The sequence below is a fragment of the Mus caroli genome, unplaced genomic scaffold (genome assembly GCF_978045245.1).
Source record: "Mus caroli unplaced genomic scaffold, Mus_caroli_1 scaffold_13, whole genome shotgun sequence".
In the NCBI taxonomy this organism is placed as follows: Eukaryota; Metazoa; Chordata; class Mammalia; order Rodentia; family Muridae; genus Mus; species Mus caroli.
Window position 1 is genome coordinate 57,937,655 of NW_028227268.1, and position 23,051 is coordinate 57,960,705.

The following is a 23,051-nucleotide window of genomic DNA, read 5'->3' on the forward strand; positions in this document are numbered from 1 at the left end:
GATAAAATTATATATATATATATATATATATATATATATATATATATATATATATACATATATATATATATATATATATATATATATATACACATAGATATATATATTCTTGTACTGCCCTTTTCCAGTTTGTGAATTTTTAATCTAAAGGTGACATCTTCCACCAGCTCATATATTTGAATAGTTGTTCCCCAATATGGTGGTGCTATCTCAGAAGGGTGTGGAACCTTTAGGAGGATTAGACTGACTGAAGGAGAGGGCTCACTAGGGGCAGGTATTCGGGTTTTATAGGAGGCTTCACCTCCTGTCTGTGCATTGTTTCCTGACAGCAGACACCATTAGCTGCAGCCTCTTTCTCTTGGCATCCTGCCTTCCTTGCCATGCAGTTGGGATATAATAGCAAGGACTAATACAGGTACCAACTGACACTTGTTTTTATTATTTCCCACTATTATTAAAGTAGTTTGTGAACATCTGGAAGGAGTTTTCTCGTTTTGTTTTTGCTTGTTTGTTTGTTAGAAAATCCACCTGTAAGACCTCTTGACCTTCTGTTTCCCTTTGGAAAAGATATTTTATTGCTATCTGAATGTCTTCTATGAAGATAGGCTTATCCATGCTTTCTAGTTACAGTTGAGTCAGTTTTAGCTTGCTTTTTCTAAGCCTTTGGTTAAGTTTGTGTTGTCATTCCAGAGCCTCCTTGATGTTTTAATCACCTGTTTGTCTTCTACATTGCTTGTTTCTTCTTTCTCTTGTTTTTGTTTCCCAAGTAAATCTTGTAGAGATACTTTTTTGTTAGTCTCTCTTCAAAGAGTTTTTTTCAATTTAATTTATTGTCTTTATTTTCTTTCTTCTTTATTGTTCTTCATTCTGCTTATACTTTTCAAGTATTGTTGCATCTCTTACAAAATAAGCAACACAGAGTATATTCTTTACTTTGCTGATAAGATTGATGTATTTTGTTTCTTAATTATAAATATTAAAAATTTTAAATACAAATTGTTTTAAACCTATGTGCTACCTAGAAGTGTTTCCAAATGTGCAATTTATAATCTTCCTGCTTCCACTCCCTCAATGCTGGGGTTACAGATGTGCACCACTACTCCCGGTATCAAGGATTGAACCCAGGACTTTGTGCTTGCCAGGCAAACACTCTACCAAACGAACCATAGCCCAATAAATGTATTTTCTTTCACATTTTACCTTGCTCTTTATTGCAACATAAAGTATGTTGAGGTAGAGAACATTGCTTGTCCTTTCACATTTGTTGAGAAGTATTTCATAAGCTCATCATCTGTGGTGTTTGGAAACACATTCTTATGTTCATGAGAAGAATTCATGCTCTTTATCCCGAGATCTTGAGTTTATGTATCTCTATCAGATACATCCTATTTTAAAAAAAATTATTTATTGTATGTATGTGAGTATCCTGTCATTCTCTTCAGACCAGAAGAGGACATCGGGTCCTGTCACAGATGGTTGTGAGCCACCACGTGGTTGCTGGGAATTGAACTCAGAACCTCTGGAAGAGTAGTCAACACTTAACTGCTGAGCCATCTCTCCTGCCCCACATCCTCTTGTTCTGTGGTTTCAGGAAGAATGGTGATGACTTTTATTTTTAAAATAGCATGTTTCCCACCTCTCCAGTGTTTTGTCAGCCTTGACTTCTTTTGTGATCCTTAGAAATGAATAAGTTATTTTTCATCATTATATTGCAACTGTCTCTGCTAAAATCAATATAATTAATTTAAAATAGCTGAGATGCAGCTCAGAAGGCATATGCTTGCCTAGCATGGATGAAACCTCAACTTCCATGAGTAGCTCTACAGATAAACAGCAAAAGGGGATTTGCTTGACATTTTTCCTCCAAAGCCTGGTGTTTCAGAAATGGCTCTCTCTCTCTCTCTCTCTCTCTCTCTCTCTCTCTAAGTTTCTTCCTCCTATTAGATGGAGCTTTTTAAATTACTGTTGAACTATCCAGGCTATACATCTTTGAGCTAGATCTTTGGATTTTTAACTGGGATGTATTATCCGAATATGTTTTCTGATATATTGGAAGTCATGTGTGATATCTAACTTTTGGCTTTTTCTTTTCTGTTTTGCTTCACTGACTACTGTTGTTTTTCTTTCTCAGTGGTTAAGCTTCTCTGTTGTCTTTTTGGGTTTTTTTTTTCTTTGTTTTATTTTCTTTTCAGTCTCTGATAGTTTGGGCGATTCATATATCACTTATTCCCTACCATGGACGCCCTTGAATGTTCATTGTGTAATTGAGAGAATTGAGATGATCACTTCAGCCTTGCAATAGGAAGATGCCAGGAGCTCAGAGCACTTACCCAGTTACTTTCTTCTCTCCTGGACTTCTGGGACACTGTATAGTACCACAGTTTTATGTTTCAAGGGATTTCTGCTGTACTTTGAAGACTCACTTTAAGTATGCTGCCTTGGTCGTATGCGAGTCTTAATACATATGCTGATCTATGCAGTCACCATGACATGAAAATGCCACAGCCTTCCCTCATAGCTGGCATTGAGGCAGAGGCTGGTGGATCTTGGTGAGTGTAAGGCCAGCCTGGTCTATATAGCAAGTTTTGGGCCAGCCAGGACTACAAAGGGACTCTGTCTCAAAAAACAAAATAACAGAAAACTTTCCCGTACTGCCATGTCATAGTCAAACCTGCCCCAGGTACCCTCTGGTTTTTAGTCTTGTAGTTGAGTTTTTCCCAGCATGCTCTCTAGGTAGTCACTGTCTGTAGAACCCTTGATGATTGGTTTTTGTACATCCAGCGTATGTTTGACCTTGAACTGAGTGACGGTACACGTCAATATCCACCCCTAGGCCTGGGTAGTGGTCTTCAATGTAAATGTCTTGGGACCTGTTCACCCGCTAAAGGACAGAAAGATTGTTCCCAGGTTTCGAGCATTTGTACATGTGTTTTTTTGTTTTTTTTGTTTTTTTTTTTCCACTGTTTTTTTTTTTTTATTACATATTTTCCTCAATTACATTTCCAATGCTATCCCAAAAGTCCCCCATACCGCCCCCCACTTCCCTACCCTCCCATTCCCATTCTTTTGGCCCTGGCATTCCCCTATATTGGGGCATATAAAGTTTGCAAGTCCAATGGGCCTCTCTTTCCAGTGATGGCCGACTAGGCCATCTTTCGATACATATGCAGCTAGAGACAAGAGCTCCGGGGTACTGGTTAGTTCATCATGTTGTTCCAACTATAGGGTTGCAGATCCCTTTAGCTCCTTGGGTACTTTCTCTAGCTTCTCCATTGGGAGCCCTGTGATCCATCCAATAGCTGACTGTGAGCATCCACTCCTGTGTTTGCTAGGCCCCTGCATAGTCTCACAAGAGACAGCTATCTTTGGGTCCTTTCAGCAAAATCTTGCTAGTGTATGCAATGGTGTCAGCGTTTAGAAGCTGATTATGGGATGGATCCCTGGATACGGCAGTCTCTAGATGGTCCATCCTTTCATCACAGCTCCGAACTTTGTCTCTGTAACTCCTTCCCTGGGTGTTTTGTTCCCAATTCTAAGAAGGGGCACAGTGTCCACATTTTGGTCTTCATTCTTCTTGAGTTTCATGCGTTTAGCAAATTGTATCTTATATCTTGGGTATCCTAAGTTTTGGGCTAATATCCACTTATCAGTGAATACATATTGTGTGAGTTCCTTTGTGATTGTGTTACCTCACTCAAGATGATGCCCTCCAGGTCCATCCATTTGGCTAGGAATTTCATAAATTCATTCTTTTTAATAGCTGAGTAGTACTCCATTGTGTAAATGTACCATAATTTCTGTATCCATTCCTCTGTTGAGGGACATCTGGGTTCTTTCCAGCTTCTGGCTATTATAAATAGGGCTGCTATGAACATAGTGGAGCATGTTTCCTTCTTACCGGTTGGGACATCTTCTGGATATATGCCCAGAAGAGGTATTGCTGGATCCTCCGGTAGTACTATGTCCAATTTTCTGAGGAACCGCCAGACTGATTTCCAGAGTGGTTGTACAAGCTTGCAATCCCACCAACAATGGAGAAGTGTTCCTCTTTCTCCACATCCTCGCCAGCATCTGCTGTCACCTGAATTTTTGATCTTAGCCATTCTGACTGGTGTGAGGTGGAATCTCAGGGTTGTTTTGATTTGCATTTCCCTGATGATTAAGGATGTTGAACATTTTTTCAGGTGCTTCTCTGCCATTCGGTATTCCTCAGGTGAGAATTCTTTGTTCAGTTCTGAGCCCCATTTTTTAATGGGGTTATTTGACTTTCTGGAGTCCACCTTCTTGAGTTCTTTATATATATTGGATATTAGTCCCTTGTCTGATTTAGGATAGGTGAAGATCCTTTCCCAATCTGTTGGTGTTTTTTTTGTCTTATTGATGGTGTCTTTAGCCTTGCAGAAGCTTTGTAGTTTCATGAGGTCCCATTTGTCAATTCTCGATCTTACAGCACAAGCCATTACTGTTCTATTCAGGAATTTTTCCCCTGTGCCCATATCTTCAAGGCTTTTCCCCACTTTCTCCTCTATAAGTTTCAGTGTCTCTGGTTTTATGTGAAGTTCCTTGATCCACTTAGACTTGACCTTAGTACAAGGCGATAGGAATGGATCGATTCGCATTCTTCTACATGTTAACAACCAGTTGTGCCAGCACCATTTGTTGAAAATGCTGTCTTTCTTCCACTGGATGTTTTTAGCTCCCTTGTCGAAGATCAAGTGACCGTAGGTGTGTGGGTTCATTTCTGGGTCTTCAATTCTATTCCATTGGTCTATTTGTCTGTCACTATACCAGTACCATGCAGTTTTTATCACAATTGCTCTGTAGTAGAGCTTTAGGTCCGGCATGGTGATTCCACCAGAGGTTCTTTTATCCTTGAGAAGAGTTTTTGCTATCCTAGGTTTTTTGTTATTCCAGATGAATTTGCAGATTGCACTTTCTAATTCGTTGAAGAATTGATTTGGAATTTTGATGGGGATTGCATTGAATCTGTAGATTGCTTTTGGCAAGATAGCCATTTTTACAATGTTGATCCTGCCAATCCATGAGCATGGGAGATCTTTCCATCTTCTGAGATCTTCTATAATTTCTTTCTTCAGAGACTTGAAGTTTTTATTATACAGATCTTTCACTTCCTTAGTTAGAGTCACGCCAAGATATTTTATATTATTTGTGACTATTGAGAAGGGTGTTGTTTCCCTAATTTCTTTCTCAGCCTGTTTATTCTTTGTGTAGAGAAAGGCCATTGATTTGTTTGAGTTAATTTTATATCCAGCTACTTCACCGAAGCTGTTTATCAGGCTTAGGAGTTCTCTGGTGGAATTTTTAGGGTCACTTATATATACTATCATATCATCTGCAAAGAGTGATATTTTGACTTCATCTTTTCCAATTTGTATCCCTTTGATCTCCTTTTGTTGTCGAATTGCTCTGGCTAGGACTTCAAGTACAATGTTGAATAGGTATGGAGAAAGTGGACAGCCTTGTCTAGTCCCTGATTTTAGAGGGATTGCTTCAAGCTTCTCACCATTTACTTTGATGTTGGCTACTGGTTTGCTGTAGATTGCTTTTATCATGTTTAGGTATGGGCCTTGAATTCCTGATCTTTCCAAGACTTTTATCATGAATGGGTGTTGGATCTTGTCAAATGCTTTTTCTGCATCTAATGAGAGGACCATGTGGTTTTTGTCTTTGAGTTTGTTTATATACTGGATTACGTTGATGGATTTCCGTATATTGAACCATCTCTGCATCCCTGGGATGAAACCTACTTGGTCAGGATGGATGATTGTTTTGATGTGTTCTTGGATTCGGTTAGCAAGAACTTTATTGAGGATTTTTGCATCAATATTCATAAGGGATATTGGTCTGAAGTTTTCTATCTTTGTTGGGTCTTTTTGTGGTTTAGGTATCAGAGTAATTGTGGCTTCATAGAATGAGTTGGGTAGAGTACCTTCTGTTTCTATTTTGTGGAATAGTTTGTGAAGAACTGGGATTAGATCTTCTTTGAAGGTCTGATAGAACTCTGCACTAAACCCATCTGGTCCTGGGCTTTTTTTGGTTGGGAGACTATTAGTGACTGCTTCTATTTCTTTGGGGGATATAGGGTTGTTTAGATCATTAACCTGATCTTGGTTCAACTTTGGTACCTGGTATCTGTCTAGGAACTTCTCCATTTCATCCAGGTTCTCCAGTTTTGTTGAGTATAGCCTTTGGTAGAAGGATCTGATGGTGTTTTGGATGTCTTCAGGATCTGTTGTTATGTCTCCTTTTTCATTTCTGATTTTGTTAATTAGAATACTTTCCCTGTGCCCTCTAGTTAGTCTGGCTAAGGGTTTATCTATCTTGTTGATTTTCTCAAAGAACCAGCTCCTTGATTGGTTGATTCTTTGAATAGTTCTTCTTGTTTCCACTTGATTGATTTCGCCCCTGAGTTTGATTATTTCCTGCAGTCTACTCCTCTTGGGTGAATTTGCTTCCTTTTGTTCTAGTGCTTTTAGGTGTGTTGTCAAGCTGCTAATGTGTGCTCTTTCTAGTTTCTTTTTGGAGGCACTCAGAGCTATGAGTTTTCCTCTTAGAAATGCTTTCATTGCGTCCCATAAGTTTGGGTATGTTGTGGCTTCATTTTCATTGAACTCTAAAAAGTCCTTGATTTCTTTCTTTATTCCTTCCTTGACCAAGGTATCATTGAGAAGAGTGTTGTTCAGTTTCCACGTGAATGTTGGCTTTCTATTATTTATTTTGTTATTGATGATCAGCCTTAGTCCATGGTGATCTGATAGGATGCATGGGACAATTTCAATATTTTTGTATCTGTTGAGTCCTGTTTTGTGCCCAATTACGTGGTCAATTTTGGAGAAGGTACCATGAGGTGCTGAGAAGAAGGTGTATCCTTTTGTTTTAGGTTAAAATGTTCTGTAGATATCTGCCTGATCCATTTGATCCATAACTTCTGTTAGTTTCACTGTGTCCCTGTTTAGTTTCTGTTTCTATGATCTGTCCATTGGTGAAAGTGGTGTGTTGAAGTCTCCCACTATTATTGTATGAGGTGCAATGTGTGCTTTGAGATTTACTAAAGTTTCTTTAATGAATGAGGCTGCCTTTGTATTTGGAGCATAGATATTCAGGATTGATAGTTCCTCTTGGAGGATTTTACCTTTGATGAGTATGAAGTGCCCCTCCCTGTCTTTTTTGATGACTTTGGGTTGGAAGTCAATCTTATCTGATATTAGAATGGCTACTCCAGCTTGTTTCTTCAGACCATTTGCTTGGAAAATTGTTTTCCAGCCTTTCATTCTGAGGTAGTGTCTATCTTTTTCTCTGAGATGAGTTTCTTGTAAGCAGCAAAATGTTGGGTCTTGATTGTGTAGCCAGTTTGTTAGTCTATGTCTTTTTATCGGGGAGTTGAGTCCATTGATATTAAGAGATATTAAGGAAAAGTAATTGTTGTTTCCTGTTATTTTTGTTGTTAAAGTTGGCATTCTGTTCTTGTAGCTGTCTTCTTTTCGGTTTGTTGAGGGATTACCTTCTTGTTGTTTCTAGGGCGTGGTTCCTGTCCTTGTATTGGTTTTTTTCTGTTATTATCCTTTGAAGGGCTGGATTCGTGGAGAGATAATGTGTGAATTTGGTTTTGTCGTGGAATACTTTGGTTTCTCCATCTATGTTAATTGAGAGTTTGGCTGGGTATAGTAGCCTGGGCTGGAATTTGTGTTCTTTTAATGTCTGTATAACATCTGTCCAGGATCTTCTGGCTTTCATAGTCTCTGGTGAAAAATCTGGTGTAATTCTGATAGGCTTGCCTTTATATGTTACTTGGCCTTTTTCTCTTACTGCTTTTAGTATTCTATCTTTATTTAGTGCATTTGTTGTTCTGATTATTATGTGTCGGGAGGTATTTCTTTTCTGGTCCAGCCTATTTGGAGTTCTGTAGGCTTCTTGTATGTTCATGGGCATCTCTTTCTTTAGATTTGGGAAGTTTTCTTCTATAATTTTGTTGAAGATGTTTGCTGGTCCTTTGAGTTGAAAATCTTCATTTTCATCCACTCCTATTATCCGTAGGTTTGGTCTTCTCATTGTGTCCTGTATTTCTTGGATGTTTTGAGTTAGGATCTTTTTGCATTTTCCATTTTCCTTGATTGTTGTGCCGATGTTCTCTATGGAATCTTCTGCACCTGAGATTCTCTCTTCCATCTCTTGTATTCTGTTGCTGATGCTTGCATCTATGGTTCCAGATTTCTTTCCTAGGGTTTCTATCTCCAGTGTTGCCTCATTTTGGGTTTTCTTTGTGTCTACTTCCCTTTTTAGGTCTAGTATGGTTTTGTTCATTTCCATCATCTGATTGGATGTGTTTTCCTGTTTCTCTTTAAGGACTTCTACCAGTTTGGTTGTGTTTTCCTGTTTTTCTTTAAGGACTTGTAACTCTTTAGCCATGTTCTCCTGTAGTTCTTTAAAGTCCTTCTTGATGTCCTCTACCATCATCATGAGATATGCTTTTAAATCCAGGTCTAGTTTTTCAGGTGTGTTGGGGTGCCCTGGACTGGGCGAAGTGGGAGTGCTGGGTCCTGATGATGGTGAGTGGTCTTGGTTTCTGTTAGTAAGATTCTTACCTTTACCTCTCGCCATCTGGTAATCTCTGGAGTTGTTATAGTTGTCTCTGTTCAGAGGTTGTTCTTCTGGTGATTCTGAGTATCCTCTGTCAGCAGACCTGGGAGACAGGCTCTCTCCTCTGAGTTTCAGTGGTTAGAGCACTCCCTGCTGACAAGCTTTCCTCTTAAAGGGAAGGTGTACAGATATCTGGCGTTTGGACCTCCTCCTGGCCGAAGAAGAAGGCGGAAAACAGGACCTTTCCCAGATGCTGTGTTGCTTTGGCAGGTCACAGAAGCTGTAGGCTTCTGTGGTGCACACTCTCAGCTGTGCAGACTAAGTTCCTAAGTTCAGTGGAGTCCTGGATCCAAGATGTGCTCCCTGCTCCTGAGGCAGAGGGCTCCTGTGCAGGGCAGACCACTGTCTTCCAGCTAGGAGGGTGCCGGATGTCTGTGGCCCCAAAAGGGTGCTGCCTCAGCGGCTCTGTGTCTCCCGCCTGTCCCAGAAGCTGTCTGCCTCTGTGGTCCTCACTCTGACCTGTACAGACAAAGTTCGGCGGAGTCCCGGAGCCAAGATGGCGCTCTCTGCAGGGCAGGTCACTGTCCTCTGGCTGGGAGGGTGCCGGAAGTCTGCGGCCCCAAAAGGGTGCTGCCTCAGCGGCTCTGTGTCTCCCGCCTGTCCCAGAAGCTGTCTGCCTCTGTGGTCCTCACTCTGACCTGTACAGACTAAGTTCGGCGGAGTCCTGGAGCCAAGATGGCGCTCCCTGCAGGGCAGGTCACTGTCCTCCGGCTGGGAGGGTGCCGGATGTCTGCGGCCCCAAAAGGGTGCTGCCTCAGCGGCTCTGTGTCTCCCGCCTGTCCCAGAAGTTGTCTGCCTCTGTGGTCCTCACTCTGACCTGTACAGACTAAGTTCGGCGGATGGCGCTCCCTGCAGGGCAGGTCACTGTCCTCCAGCTGGGAGGGTGCCGGATGTCTGCGCTGTACATGTGTTTTTGTGTGTAGGGTGCGTGGAGCTCATGTATCTTAAGCAGCATTGCGAGGTCATGTAGCAAGTGCTCAAGTTTATAAGAAACTGCCAGGGATTCTTCACTGGCTTGTACTGACTGTCTGTCCTGTTTAGACCCCAGCAACTCGTGAGCTTTCCAATGGCAGATTCTTCAGAGCTTGGTGTAGAGTGCATACATACCTGTGGTGTGTGTGTGTGTGTGTGTGTGTGCGCGCGCTCGTGCATGTTGTATCTGTGTATCTGTATGTATGTGTGTGTGTGCTTGCATGTGTGCACATGTATGTGCTATCCATCTTCCATGGTGAGACTCTGCTCACCCTTTGTCTCTTTTCTCGGTGCTAGGGAGAGAAGCCAGGGCTGTGTGCCAGGCAAACGCTGGTCCACTGAACTCTAGCTCCACCGTTTTAGTAGACCTTTTTTTTTATTACTGACTTTGACAATTCTGTATGTAATTTCCATATCATTTTTTTCTCATGTGATGTGCAACATTTTCTCCCTAGGGTTTTCTTTTATCTTTTATGAGGACTTTTCATAGTACCAAAGGCTTTTCATTTTGCTAGGAGTCTGATGTTTCCTTTCATACAAAGTGTTTTTGAAGTTAGCACTTAGAACCCACGGCTCTAATGAAGGTCACAGATATTTTTTCCTGTATTTAAAAGTTCCATATTTGTATGTTCTCTTGACGCCTGTGGTCTGTTTGTGATTAATTTGTATAGATGTACAGGGTCAGGATTCACACCTTTGTATGGTGTGTTCTATGACAGCTGGCTAAATTCTTTCTTCTGCCTCTTATAATCTTTGTTCCTTTTTCAAGATTCCTTGGTCATGAGTCTGGATCTATTTCTGGCTGGCACATCCTATCCTTTTGTCAAAGCCATCCTCCTGATTATTTCATTTTAAAATCGGATCATGTGAGTGCCATAACTTGATTTTTCCTTGTGGAGATGTCTTGGCTACTTTCCCTCTTCTGCATGTTTCTGTCCATGTTGGCGCTGGTTTGTTTAATCTCTATAGTAAGTCCTGTGGTAGCTTTGGGCTAATTCCATCTGTAGTCAGTTCAGGGAAGAATGGGTACCTTGTCTCTGTTGGGTTCTTTAGTTCATAGACATCCTACCTTAGATATTCTGAGTTCTTTCGTAAACATTCTGTAGTTTCCCAGTGTCATAGGCACATTTCTGTTATTGCAGTAAAACACCATGACCAAGCCGACTTACAGAAAATTTCGTTTGTGATTATGGTCCCAGAGGGTCAGAGTCAATGATGATGGAGTGGAGGCAGAGTAGCAGGAGAAGGAAGCTGAGGGCTCATATTTTGAACTGCAAGCATAAAGCATAGAGAGCAAAATGTTCCAAGTGTTTGAACTCTCAAAGCCCACCTCCAGGGGCACACTTTCTCTTGCAAGGGCACACCTCCTAAACCTGCCCTACATCACCACCAATGGAGACCAAACGTGTGGACATCTGAGCGTAAGGGGGGCAGTGTCCTTCAAAGCACCACACCTGGCTTGCAAGCTCTTTATATAGTCTGATAGACTGACTTCTGAGAACTTGATTGTTTGACACTGTTGTTAAGAGTATTTCCAAGGGTCTGGTACTAGGAGGTGGAGACTGTTTAAGTTTGTATATTTGTCGTAGTTCATTCAGTCTGGATGAGGGTTATTTGGTTTGTTTGTTTTTGTTTTTGGACAGGGCCTCACTATTGTAGCCTTGGCTGGTCTAGAACTCTTTGTATATTAGACTGGCCTCAAACTCAGAGATCCACTTGCCTCTGCCTCCTGAGAGCTAGGATTAAAGTCAAGTGCCACTGTGCCTGACTTGGTGATTTTTTTTAAAGGGGGAAGTTTCTCATTTTCTTGCAATTTGCTGAATTGATTATGTCATCTGCAATTTGGGACCTAACAGTTGATGGCCAAGCCATGGCAAGCGTCTCTGCGTCCATTGCTGGGACTCAGCACTGGCTTTGGGTATGCTCTGTGTCTATTGCACCTTTCTGTCTGACTATCATTGTTTGCTCTAATGGGGTGAGCCTGAGTACATGGGCACAGAGGGCTTCTTCAGCAAAATAAAATGGTCCTTTTGTTGTCCTTGATGCAGGTCCTAGTTTGTAGCAGGACACTTAAATGCACCTAGAACATTGTTCTTTGCTGGCATGGTAGTTAGTTAGTAGTGTTTCTGGAAGATACTAGAATTGTCTTTAACTTATTTTTTCTTAATTTTTTATTATTTAAATGCATATTATACATCAAACATATTAATAATATGGAGTATTTTGAGACTCAAATAATACACACAAAATTTGTTCAACTTTTATATTCATATCCTCTCATACCCTAAAAATATTATTAATGAATATTTAATACTATCCATAACTGAGGATCCTATATCTAATGTTGAATACTAAATTGATTCAAAAAACAAAATATTCTTTGGAATTAAGCAAAGTAAATGAGCATAAAATATTAAAAATGAATCATTGAGAAATATATTCAAGAACCCTTATATGATACTACCTGACATAGTGAGAAAGTATTTAAAAGGCATTATATATCTGTGTACATTGTCTAACAGTTTCCTTTAAAAAGATTATCAGTGTTTCTAGGAAAGAAATTATTTTATCAGTAAGTGTATTTTAAAATTTTCAAAATAGCAAAAACTCTTTGAAATTAAGCATTAAGAAAATGCTGATTTCAAGCACAGTGAGAAAAATTATCAATAATATTTCCATGATGTTTGTAGAACATGGTTTTAATATTTTCAACAGTTAATATTCAACAAACAGAATAATTATTTTAAGACATATTTTGTTGTTATGTCTCCCTTTTCATTTCTGATTTTATTAATTAGGATATTGTCTCTGTGCCCTCTGGTTAGTCTGGCTAAGGTTTTACCTATCTTGTTGATTTTCTCAAAGAACCAGCTCCTGGTTTTGTTGATTTTTTTTTTTTGTATAGTTCTTTTTGTTTCTATTTGGTTGATTTCAGCCCTGAGTTTGATTATTTCCTGCAGTCTACTCCTCTAGGGTGTATTTGCTTCTTTTTGTTTAGAGCTTTCAGGTGTGCTCTTAAGCTGGTAGAGTAAGCTCTCTTCAGTTTCTTTTTGGAGGCACTGAGAGCTATGACTTTTCCTCTTAGCACTGCTTTCATTATGTCCCATAAGTTTTGGCATGATGTGTCTTCATTTTCATTAAATTCTAAAAAGCCTTTAATTTCTTTCATTACTTCTACCTTGACCAAGTTATCATTGAGTAGAGCGTTGTTCAGCTTCCATGTGTATGTGGGCTTTCTGAAATTGTTTTTGTTGGCATTTAAGACCAGCCTTAGTTTGGGTGATCTGATTGGGTGCATGGGATTATTTCAGTCTTCTTGTATCTGATGAGGCCTATTTTGTGGCCAATTATATGGACAATTTTGGAGAAGGTACAGTGAGGTGCTGAGAAGAAGGTATATTCTTTTGCTTTAGGATGAAATGTTCTATAAATATGTTAGATCCGTTTGGTTCATAACTTCTGTTAGCTTCATTGTGTCTCTGTTCAGTTTCTGTTTCCATGATCTGTTTATAGCTGAGAGTGGGGTGGTGAAATCTTCTGACTATATTGTGTGGGGTGCAATGTCTTCTTTGAGCTGTAGTAGAGAATGTTTTATGAATGTGGGTGCCCTTGCATTTGGATCATAGATGTTCAGAATTGAGAGTTCATCTTGGTAGATTTTTCCTTTGATCAGTAAGAAGTGTCCTTCCTTATCTTTTTTGATAACTTTTTGGTTGAAAGTTTATTTTATTTGATATTAGAATGGGTACTCCACCTTGTTTCTTGGGACTATTTGCTTAGAAAATTGTTTTCCAACATTTTACTCTGAGGTAGTGACTGTCTTAGTCACTGAGGTTTGTTTCCTGTATGCAGCAAAATGCTGGGTCCTGTTTACATATACAGTCTGTTAGTCTATGTCTTTTTTGGGGAATTGAGTCCATGTTAAAAGATATTAAAAAAAAGTGATTGTTACTTCCTGTTACTTTTGTTGTTAGAGGTGGAATTATGTTTGTGTGGCTATCTTCTTTTGGGTTTGCTGAAAGGTTATTTTCTTGCTTTTCTAAGGGTGTAGTTTCCCTCCTTGTGTTGGTGTTTTCCATCTATTATCCTTTTTAGGGCTAGATTTGTGGAAAGATATTGTGTACATTTGATTTTGTCATGAAATCTATGGTAATTGAGAGTTTTTCTGGGTATAATAGCCTGGGCTGGCATTTGTGTTCTCTTAGGGTCTGTATGACATCTGTCCAGGATTTTCTAGCTTTCATAGTCTCTGGTGAGAAGTCTGGTGTAATTCTGATAGGCCTGCCTTTATATGTTACTTGACCTTTTCCCTTACTGTTTTTAATATTCTTTCTTTGTTTAGTGCATTTGGTGTTTTGATTATTATGTGATGGGAGGAATTTCTTCTCTGGTCCAGTCTATTTGGAGTTTTGTAGGGTTCTTGTATGTTTATGAGCATCTCTTTCTTTAGGTTAGGGAAGTTTTCTTCTATAATTTTTTGGAAGATATTTACTGGCCCTTTAAGCTGGGAATCTTCACTCTCTTCAATACCTATTATCCTTAGGTTTGGTCTTCTCATTGTGTCCTGGATTTCCTGGATGTTTTGGGTTAGGAGCTATTTGCTTTTTGCATTTTCTTCGACTGTTGTGTCAATGTTTTCTATGGTATCTTCTGCCCCTGAGATTCTGTCTTCTATCTCTTGTATTCTGTTGGTGATGCTTGCATCTATGACTCCTGATCTCTTTCCTAGGTTTTCTAACTCCAGGGTTGTCTCCCTTTGTGGTTTCTTTATTGTTTCTATTTCCATTTTTAGATCTTGGATGGTTTTGTTCATTTCCTTCGTCTGTTTGATTGTGTTTTCCTGTAATTCTTTCCTCTTTAAGGGCTTCTAGCTGTTTACCTGTGTTCTCCTGTATTTCTTTAAGGGAGTTATTATTTATGCCCTTCTTAAAGTCCTCTATCACCATCATGAGAAGTGATTTGAGATCCAAATCTTGCTTTTCTGGTGTGATAGTATATCCAGAACTTGCTATGGTGGGAGAATTGGGTTCTGATGATGCCAAATAACCTTGGTTTCCATTGCTTATGTTCTTACACTTGCCTCCCACCATTTGATTATCTCTAGTGCTACCTGACCTCACTATATCTGACTGGGGCCTGTCCTTCATGTGATCCTGATTTTGTCAGAACTCCTGAGAGTTCAGCTGTCTCAATGATCCTGTGATTCTATGATTCTGTGATCCTGGGTGTGTCAGAGCTCCTGTGAGTCAAGCTGCCTTTGGGACTCTGAGATCCTGGTGTGACCGTGCTTCTGGGATCCTAGAATCCTAGGATCTTGTGATCCTGTGGCCTGGGCATGTGAGAGGGCCTGGGAGTGGAGCTTCTTTTGGGTGTTGTAGGACTGGCTGTGGAGTTTGTGCCCAAGGTCTGCTCAGGGCACCGGCCCATACCAAAAGGAACCGGTGCCACCGGTCAGGCGGAGTTCCTGGGTACCCAGGTCCTGCTGGTCCTAGTTACTTCTGGTGTTGGGGCAGATATTGTATCCTCCTCACCTCTGATCCCATGATCCTGGGCATGTTAGAGCACCTGGGAGTGGATCTTCCTCTGGGGTGTTGTGGGACTGGCTCTGATCCTATGATCCTGGGAGTGGATCTTCCTCTGAGTGTTCTGTCTTTAACTTCTTGAGAGTTTCTACTACTCATAGTCTATTTCTCTGGAGTTTCTGTGAGAGGAGAGTGGGACTTGTCATTAGACTTACCTTAGTGTGAAAAAAAAATATATATATACACATATATATTATAAATATATGCATTTGTATATATGCCTGTGTATATCAATATATGTATATATGTATTATAAACATGTGTATGTGTATGTATGTCTGTATATGTTAATATATGTATGCATCTGTATATTATAAATGTATATATATATATATATGAACACATTCCTATATATAGTAACATGTATATATGTATGTGTGTATTATAAACATATGCATATGTATATTGTCTGTATATATTAACATATGTATGTATGTGTATATGTATAAATGTATGCATGTATTTGCTGACCATTTTCTCTACTTTCCCTCTAGGGCAGAAAAGACTGAAGTTCTGAGCGAAGACCTTCTCCAGGTGGGTTGTCTTGACCTTGCCTGCTAGACCTCACAGATGGTTTCCTCTGAAATGGGTCCATTCTCTGTGCAGTTTCCATGCCTGTGCTGCTCCCATATAGACTACTAAGGGGACCAGAGGGTGAAACTCTTGTTTCTGTCAGTGCTTTCCATTTTTGGCTCCCCACAGATACCAGACCATGTCCATGGTGTCACCCAACTCCATATTCAGAACACTGAGGTGAAATGCTTCTAAGCTGAGCCTGTGCAGATGTCGCTCTCTGCCATTCCCTAAATAAGACAGTGTTATAGCTGTTGTCACAAGGTTTACATTGTATGAAGCACAATGAGTAACACAGAGGCAGTTTCAGGTGCACTGGGGGATGTCTGTATGTGGGTCAAATGCAAATACATGTATTTAAGCATATGCAGGGCTTGGCGTGTGATGAGCTAATCTCCCTAAGATACAGACATAGGTAAGATTCTTGGAAGACAGATTCCAAGATACCAGGGGAGCCCCAGGGCTGTGACCCTCCTTCCAGCTGCTCAACACGGGGCCTTTTCTTCCCAGAAATCCTTGCCTCTATGGTAACAGGACAGCACTGTCACCTTCTGACCTCTGTCTCTCTGTGCCTCCCACTGTCTGTGCAGGTGGAGAAGCGCCTAGAGCTGGTGAAGCAGGTGTCCCACAGCACACACAAGAAGCTCACCGCATGTCTGCAGGGTCAGCAGGGAGCAGAGGCCGACAAGCGATCAGTAAGTACCCTCTGCAGAGCACAGGCAGCTTAGACTCTATGTCCTGGCACCCAGGATCCCACCCCCAGGGCACTTACTTGCTGAGGCTACTCATTCCTCTGCACGGCAGCCAAGCAAGCCTTGGTGCTTATTGCTGCTGTGGTGGACATTTTTCTCATTAGCCTTTGCCTGAAGCATCACCCTTCCTCTGCTCCCCAGCCAAGGTGAGGCCCCTTCCGGGGGCAGGCAGCCAGCAGGATGTCAGGACCTTGCTTTACGATCCTACTTCTGAGGGATGTTTCCCTCCATGGACTCCTGTTCTTGATTCAGCTTCATTCATAGATTATCTTTACTGTAGTATTGACGGTCAACAGCAAACTATGTACCATAAGTTCTGAGTTTCCCAGGGACCTAGAAAGACCCTTGGATTTTGTTTCCACTATAATGAGGTATCAGAGAATGCCTGCGAGATAAAGCTACTCTGATGCTTTCCTTTTAACTGATTTTAGTAATACCAGGCATTGTGGATGTGCTTGTACTCAGCAGTGATTGGTATAGAAAGCCTTTCTAGTCTTTCCTCTTCATCCCTACTTTCTTTCGTGCTACCAAAGCACAAACGATGCTTCTAGAAATCTGTGTGTATATGTGTGTGACTTTATGCATGTATATGAGTGTGTGCTTTGGGGAGGGCTTCTCTCTCTCTCTCTCTCTCTCTCTCTCTCTCTCTCTCTCTCACACACACACACACACACACACACACACACACACACACACACACACGAGACTTTCACTGGTCTGGAGCTTACCAAGCAGGGTAGGCTTGACTGACCATCACGCTCTGGGGATTTGCCTGCCTCTGCCTCCCCAGCACTGGGATTATAAGCATGTACTACCATATCTGCTTTATATCTGAAGAAGGAAAACAAAAAAACTACAGGTTTTGGGAATAGAACTTAGGACCTTCTGTTTGTAAGTCAAACACTTAAGTGACTGTACTGTCTTGGTTTTACTACAGATGTTTTGCAATCTAGGATGATGTTAATTAGTATTAATTGTCAACAACATCTAGAATGATCTAGGAGATGGACCTAGGCATGCTTGTGGGCAATATCTTTATTGCACTAAGGTAGGAAGACCTGTCCACTATGGGAGGCACCATTCCCTAGGTGAGATCATGGGCCATGAGTGCAGCAGCAGCATTCATGGCTATCTGCACCTGACTGTGGATGCCATGCGACCAGTTACTTCAAGGTTCTGACGTTGATTTTCCCACAGTGGTGGACTTTAACTGAGAGCCAAAGCAAGCCCCTCCTCCCTGAAGCTGCGTTTGTCAGAGTACTTTATGTCAGCAGTTGGAGCAGTAAGGAAGATGCCCTTCCACCCTGTCCTCTTTCCATGAGTTTGCATCTGTGGTTGGTGTTTGTTGCTTTACTTTTCCCTTGGAGTTGTGCTGGCTTCTGTTTGCAGTGGTCTCCCTGAGCCTCAGAGTTAGCCTTGACTGTTGAGAGTCACAGAATGAGCGAATGTGCTCCATGCTTCCTTCTGTCTCCTGCACCAACTGACACCAGCTGGACTGTGCTAGCTCTCTCTTTCTTTCTTTATTGTTCAAGTACTTGAAGCATTTCAGATATTTGGGATTATGGAGTATCGGTGAACATATTATGGGATACCCTGGAGCTGAGTCATACCTAAACACGAAACTCATTGGTCTTTGTGTCATCTATAGCACACACCCTGGGGATGAAGTTATTTGATATTTTGGTGTGTTTCTGTTTTCAATGCAAGCTATCACATGTGGCCAGGTATGGAATGTTTACTGAGTGGAAGCAGCCAGTGCTCAGTATGTTTCAGATCTTAGAGCATTTAAGATCTTAGAGCATTTAAGGTTTGGGGGGATTTCAGAATGGGTATACCCAAACTGTTTTCTGTAGGAATCCCTCATGTTTAATATAAATAAAACTTCCTTGGCTCTGGGAAATATCTAGAGAGACTCATGCATGGGTCAGGGATTTTAGGAGGCTGACCCTGGCAGTCCTAAAGAGCAGCTTGCAAAGTGCCTGCGGGTACGAGCTCCCTTTATCAAAGATGCTCTAATGTGGTACACAGGGTGATGTTCCTGGTGGGGACCTGGAGCTCAGGTCACCTTTGACCCACAGCCTTTCTTCTGCTGCAAAGTAAATGATTTTAAGTGTAGTATATTTTTCACGATTCTCATGTGAGTGCCAAGCATGGTGTCACACACTTGTAACTCCCACACAATGGAAGTGGACAAAGGATCATGAGCTCCAGGGGAGCTTTGGCTACATAGTAAGTTTGAGGTCCAATTTCACTGTTACTGCTGGAGGCTTGAAGCCAGACTCTAAAGTTGTCAGTGAACTGACCCTAATGTATTTCCTGGGCTGAGACAGAATTACCTAAAGTGTGAAGTTTTAGCTGGTTTGGGAGTTCTGCAAATTCCTTCCATTTAGCAGAGGTTGGCTTATTTCTAGGGCATTTGAGGTATGTACTAGTCAACTGGCTTGGGAAGGCAAGTAGTGGAGCAAGGCCTTGGGATTGGTTGCTTTGCATGTGGAAATTCTGGCTGCATTCTATGTTATGTCTAGGAATTGGTTAGGCCTTAACTGTGGTCCTGAAAGCTGTAGCTGCTTGCCCATGCAGATGGAAGTCTCCACTCCCTTGTTGGTGAGAAGAGTATTATCAACTCTTGGTTGCTTGGCTTACCTGGGTTCCCATGGAGAGGGGCAAGGATGTGAATCTCATTTCTATTTTGCATCCTTTTGGTTAGTTGATAGGGGTCTGAGCTCTGCATATCTTATAAGAAGCACATGTACAATAAAATAGTTTGTCTCCTCTGTTTAACAAATATTAGAGAGTCCAATGTCTGTCACATATGTGCCAAGAAGCATGTTCGGATGGACCTCTGTCCTGGAAGGCCCAGGTTAGAAACAAGCAGGTTCTATGATGGTCACCAATTACATTGATTGTTTTCTAGTGCTACTGAGCAGATCTCTAGGAATCTCATGGTAGGAAGTGGGCTGGTGATAGACATAGACAAGATGGTCAGACCTGAAGGATGCAGGGCCAGGAAGGAGCCAGACATTCTTCAGAAACAAAACCGTGTGGAGGGCAAGTGGACTTCAGAGAAAGAGGAGGGAGGTAGTGTAAGGATTGCAGGGGATTAGTTATGCCTGATAGGTCAGGGCTAGGACCTAGACCTCAGCCTTACCGGTGTCATGGCATCCCATTTGCTCACCACTCTGGGTATGGTAGAAGGGAGGGCCACTTAGACATATATGGGCATGATCAAGGAAGGTAAGGCCACAAGGAACAGGGAGCTGGAAAAGCCAGCATCCTGAACAGATACTGCTGGCAGGTTATTCCGACTCTGCCCTGAATGTACCAGAGAAGAGGGAGCTGAGTGGCCACTGACTTTGTGGAGCTGAGATCACCCAGAGGAAAATAGGAGCTGAGAAAACTAATGGCCTTTGAGTCAGGAACCCAGGACCTGTAACACTGGAAGCCCTCTTAGGAGGATCTAGCGAAGGTCTACCCACTGGCTCCAACCTCCGTCCCAGATATTACAGGTTATTCTCCCTTTCCAGAACCCCCAGCCAAGCATTTTACCCCCTCCCCTGTGAACCTTCAGCCAAGCATGCTACCCCCTCCCCTGTGAACCCTCAGCCAAGCATGCTACCCCCTCCCCTGTGAACCCTCAGCCAAGCATGCTACCCCCTCCCCTGTGAACTCTCAGCCAAGCATGCTACCCCCTCCCCTGTGAACCCTCAGCCAAGCTGGCCAGAAGCTTTGCTGCCTCTTCTTTTGTGAATTTCCATTTTTCCCCACCTCCCTGGTCCCTATGGTTGTCATTCGATGGTGGTTCCCATCAGTCTTCGCCCTCTCCATATTTCATCTTCTGCTACCTCCCAAGCAGGTATTTAACATGGGCACCAGATGAGGCCACTCTCCCTGCTCATTCCCACCAAAGGACTCCCATCCACTGTGGAGCAAAGGAGTCTGGACTCCTCAGGGAGCCTTCCCTCTGTGTTTTTGAGCTCAGCTTCTCTCCTCTTTCTGTTATCCTTCTCGGACAGCACTAATATGTTAAAGAGCACCGCATTCCCTCAGAGCCTTTGGATTTACTCTGACCCCTGTGTGCAGTTCTTTGTGAGCATTTCAGGCCAGTGACTTTTATTCATTGCTCTTCTCAGACTCCCATCTTATCATCAAAGATGCACCCAGGGCACCATCTCCTTCCTCTTCCATGGCGCATCACCCCACCTTGTTTTCTTCACAGTGCCTGAAGCACCATGATCACTGGTCTCTGTCACTTGTAACCAAGCTCCATGGGAACAGGGGTTTTGCTCTTCACCAGCTGTGTTCTCAGTGCCTAAAACAGGGCCCGCCACATGGTAGGTGGTGATAAAAATAGACCAATGTCAGGAACAGACAGTCCATGAGTATTTGAGGCACAGGATCTTCCTGACACACTAGCCCACCAATTTAAAATAACAGGCAGTTTAGTGAGAGGGCTCTGAGGTCCAGCCTGGGGTCTCCAGCGAAGTGAAGCTGCTTCTTTGTGTTGCCTGCAGAACCTTGAGGGAGTGAATGGCTTCATAAGCCTTAGCTGGTTCATTTTGAAAGTGGTGATAGCGGTGATTTCTTACCATGTGGTGACATTTGTGAGTTTAATGAGGTAGTACTTGTAAATGACTGTACTGTGTTTAATTTGTGCAAGTACTAAGGAGTTCCAACCTGTGGCTATTAGCAAGGCCCTGGGCTAGCCTCAGGTGCCCACAGAAACCTAGTCTGGTCTGAGCAAGAAGCAGCCTTGGCCTTTAGGGGCCTAAATCACACACACACTGATTTCTAGGACTGAGAATCAGAGGAAAGTGGGAAGTAGTTTTCAGAGTCACCTGAGAGAACACAAATGCAGATATGTGTGGGGAACAGAGTATGGGGGATTTTATGCCTGAGTCATCTTACAGTCCATGCCTCTTAAGCCCAGGATAATTTTAGAAAGAACAGTCATTTCAGATATGACAGACAGATGCATCTAAACCTGGGGACACTCTGTCTTTTCTTGTCTTATTCTTGAGTTTTTACCTGAACTCTAGAGCTGGTGACAAATTAATTCTAAGAGCTTATCTTCAACCCGGAAAACCACAGGCTAGCTTGAAGCCTGCTACAGAGTTCATTCATTCAACAAGGATCAGGATCAGCAGGGATCCATGGCAACCATGGGGATGTGTTTAGCAGAGGGGATGTGTCCTTTCATATGAAGAGGAGTTTGGCAGAGGGTGGGAGAAAGCAGATAAGGCCTGGGTGGCGGGCAGTTGTTAGCTATAAGGTGGCTACGGAACCTATTGGTGTAGAGCCCTTACCCTGGCTCAGGGAATTCCTTTAGAAGTAGAAGTGAGTTGTAGCTTGTTGGGGATACAGCCCATTAGCCTCCATCCTATCTGCTGCCTTTGATGGTGGGCTGTCCCATCTTCCTTGATGTGAAGGTACCACCTCGTTTACTTCTTTCTTTGTCCCTAATGTCTTCCTTCTGGTTTCTTGATTCCTAACCATCACTTTTCTTTTTGTTACCTGTCCCACCCCCTTCCTGACCTTGGAATCCAAGCCCTCAGATTCACCTCCTTGTCTTTTCCATCTCCATTTTAAAAACGAAGAGGAGTCAGCTCTAGATGTAATAATAGGAAGTGATGTGAAAAATAATCTCTACATACCCAGGAGGACAAGACCCAGAGACAGGAGTGATGTGTTGCTCACAGAAGGAGGGAGGATCATTGTGGCTCAGGGTTTCAGGATCCATCATGGGGAGAAGACTTGGCTGGCATCAGGGCTTGTGCTGTGACTTGCTCACATGTCAGAGGATCAGAAAGCAGAGAGCTCAGGCTGGAACTGGGACTGACATGTAACTATCAAATGTGTATCCCTGTTGGACTGTAACGTTGACCATTCCACCATTCCATGACCAAGACAGGTTCCACTGTATTCCAGAACAGTACCACCAGCTGGGACAAACTTTTTATACACATGAACCTATATCAAAGTGTAATATTGATGTTTGTAAGGAAAATAGAGAGTAAAAATGAACACACATGCAAGAGTGAGATGAGCTATGGTTAGACTTTTAGTAGAAGGGTGCACAAGAATTGAGGCACCGTCATGGCATCTGGTGAAGGCCAAGAGATGGCTTTTTACAGGGATAGGCAACATTCTCTTAGCCCATGAATACTTAAATTGTTTTCATCTTCTGGTTGTCACATGGAGGCTGCTGGTCACACTGGGGATCGTGTGTTTGCTCTGATACTTGTTTACACCTCCTAGGGACCTTTGGGCATCCCAGGAGTGGAACAGCAGCTTCTGTTAGTCTTTAAGCTGCTACTGAACTTTTCCAGAGTGAAGGACTGTTTTAAATTTCCAATGAGAATGCTCTTCTAGGGCTGGAGAGATGGCTCAGCCATTAAAGGCTAGGCTCACAACCAAAATTAAAAGAATGCCCTTCTACACATGCTAAACTAATGTTCATCTTCTACTTAAATAAATGTTAAATAGAGCTGCCCAGGTGAGTGTGGGTGAGGGAGGC

The 23,051-nt window shown here is 42.1% G+C and overlaps 1 protein-coding gene across 4 annotated transcripts in view; it reads left to right on the top strand.

Moving 5' to 3' along the window:
* Arhgap44 (Rho GTPase activating protein 44) overlaps nucleotides 1–23,051 on the top strand; it is a 169,607-nt gene that overhangs the window by 80,159 nt on the left and 66,397 nt on the right. For 3 of the 4 annotated variants that reach the window (XM_021176399.3, XM_029483387.2, XM_021176398.2), the window contains exons 2-3: nucleotides 15,707–15,746; nucleotides 16,376–16,480. In XM_021176399.3, the coding sequence (XP_021032058.1) occupies nucleotides 15,707–15,746; nucleotides 16,376–16,480 (145 nt within the window). Of the gene's footprint in view, nucleotides 1–15,706; nucleotides 15,747–16,375; nucleotides 16,481–22,876; nucleotides 23,031–23,051 lie in introns of those variants that run through there. The other variant, XM_085829921.1, reaches the window with a different exon arrangement.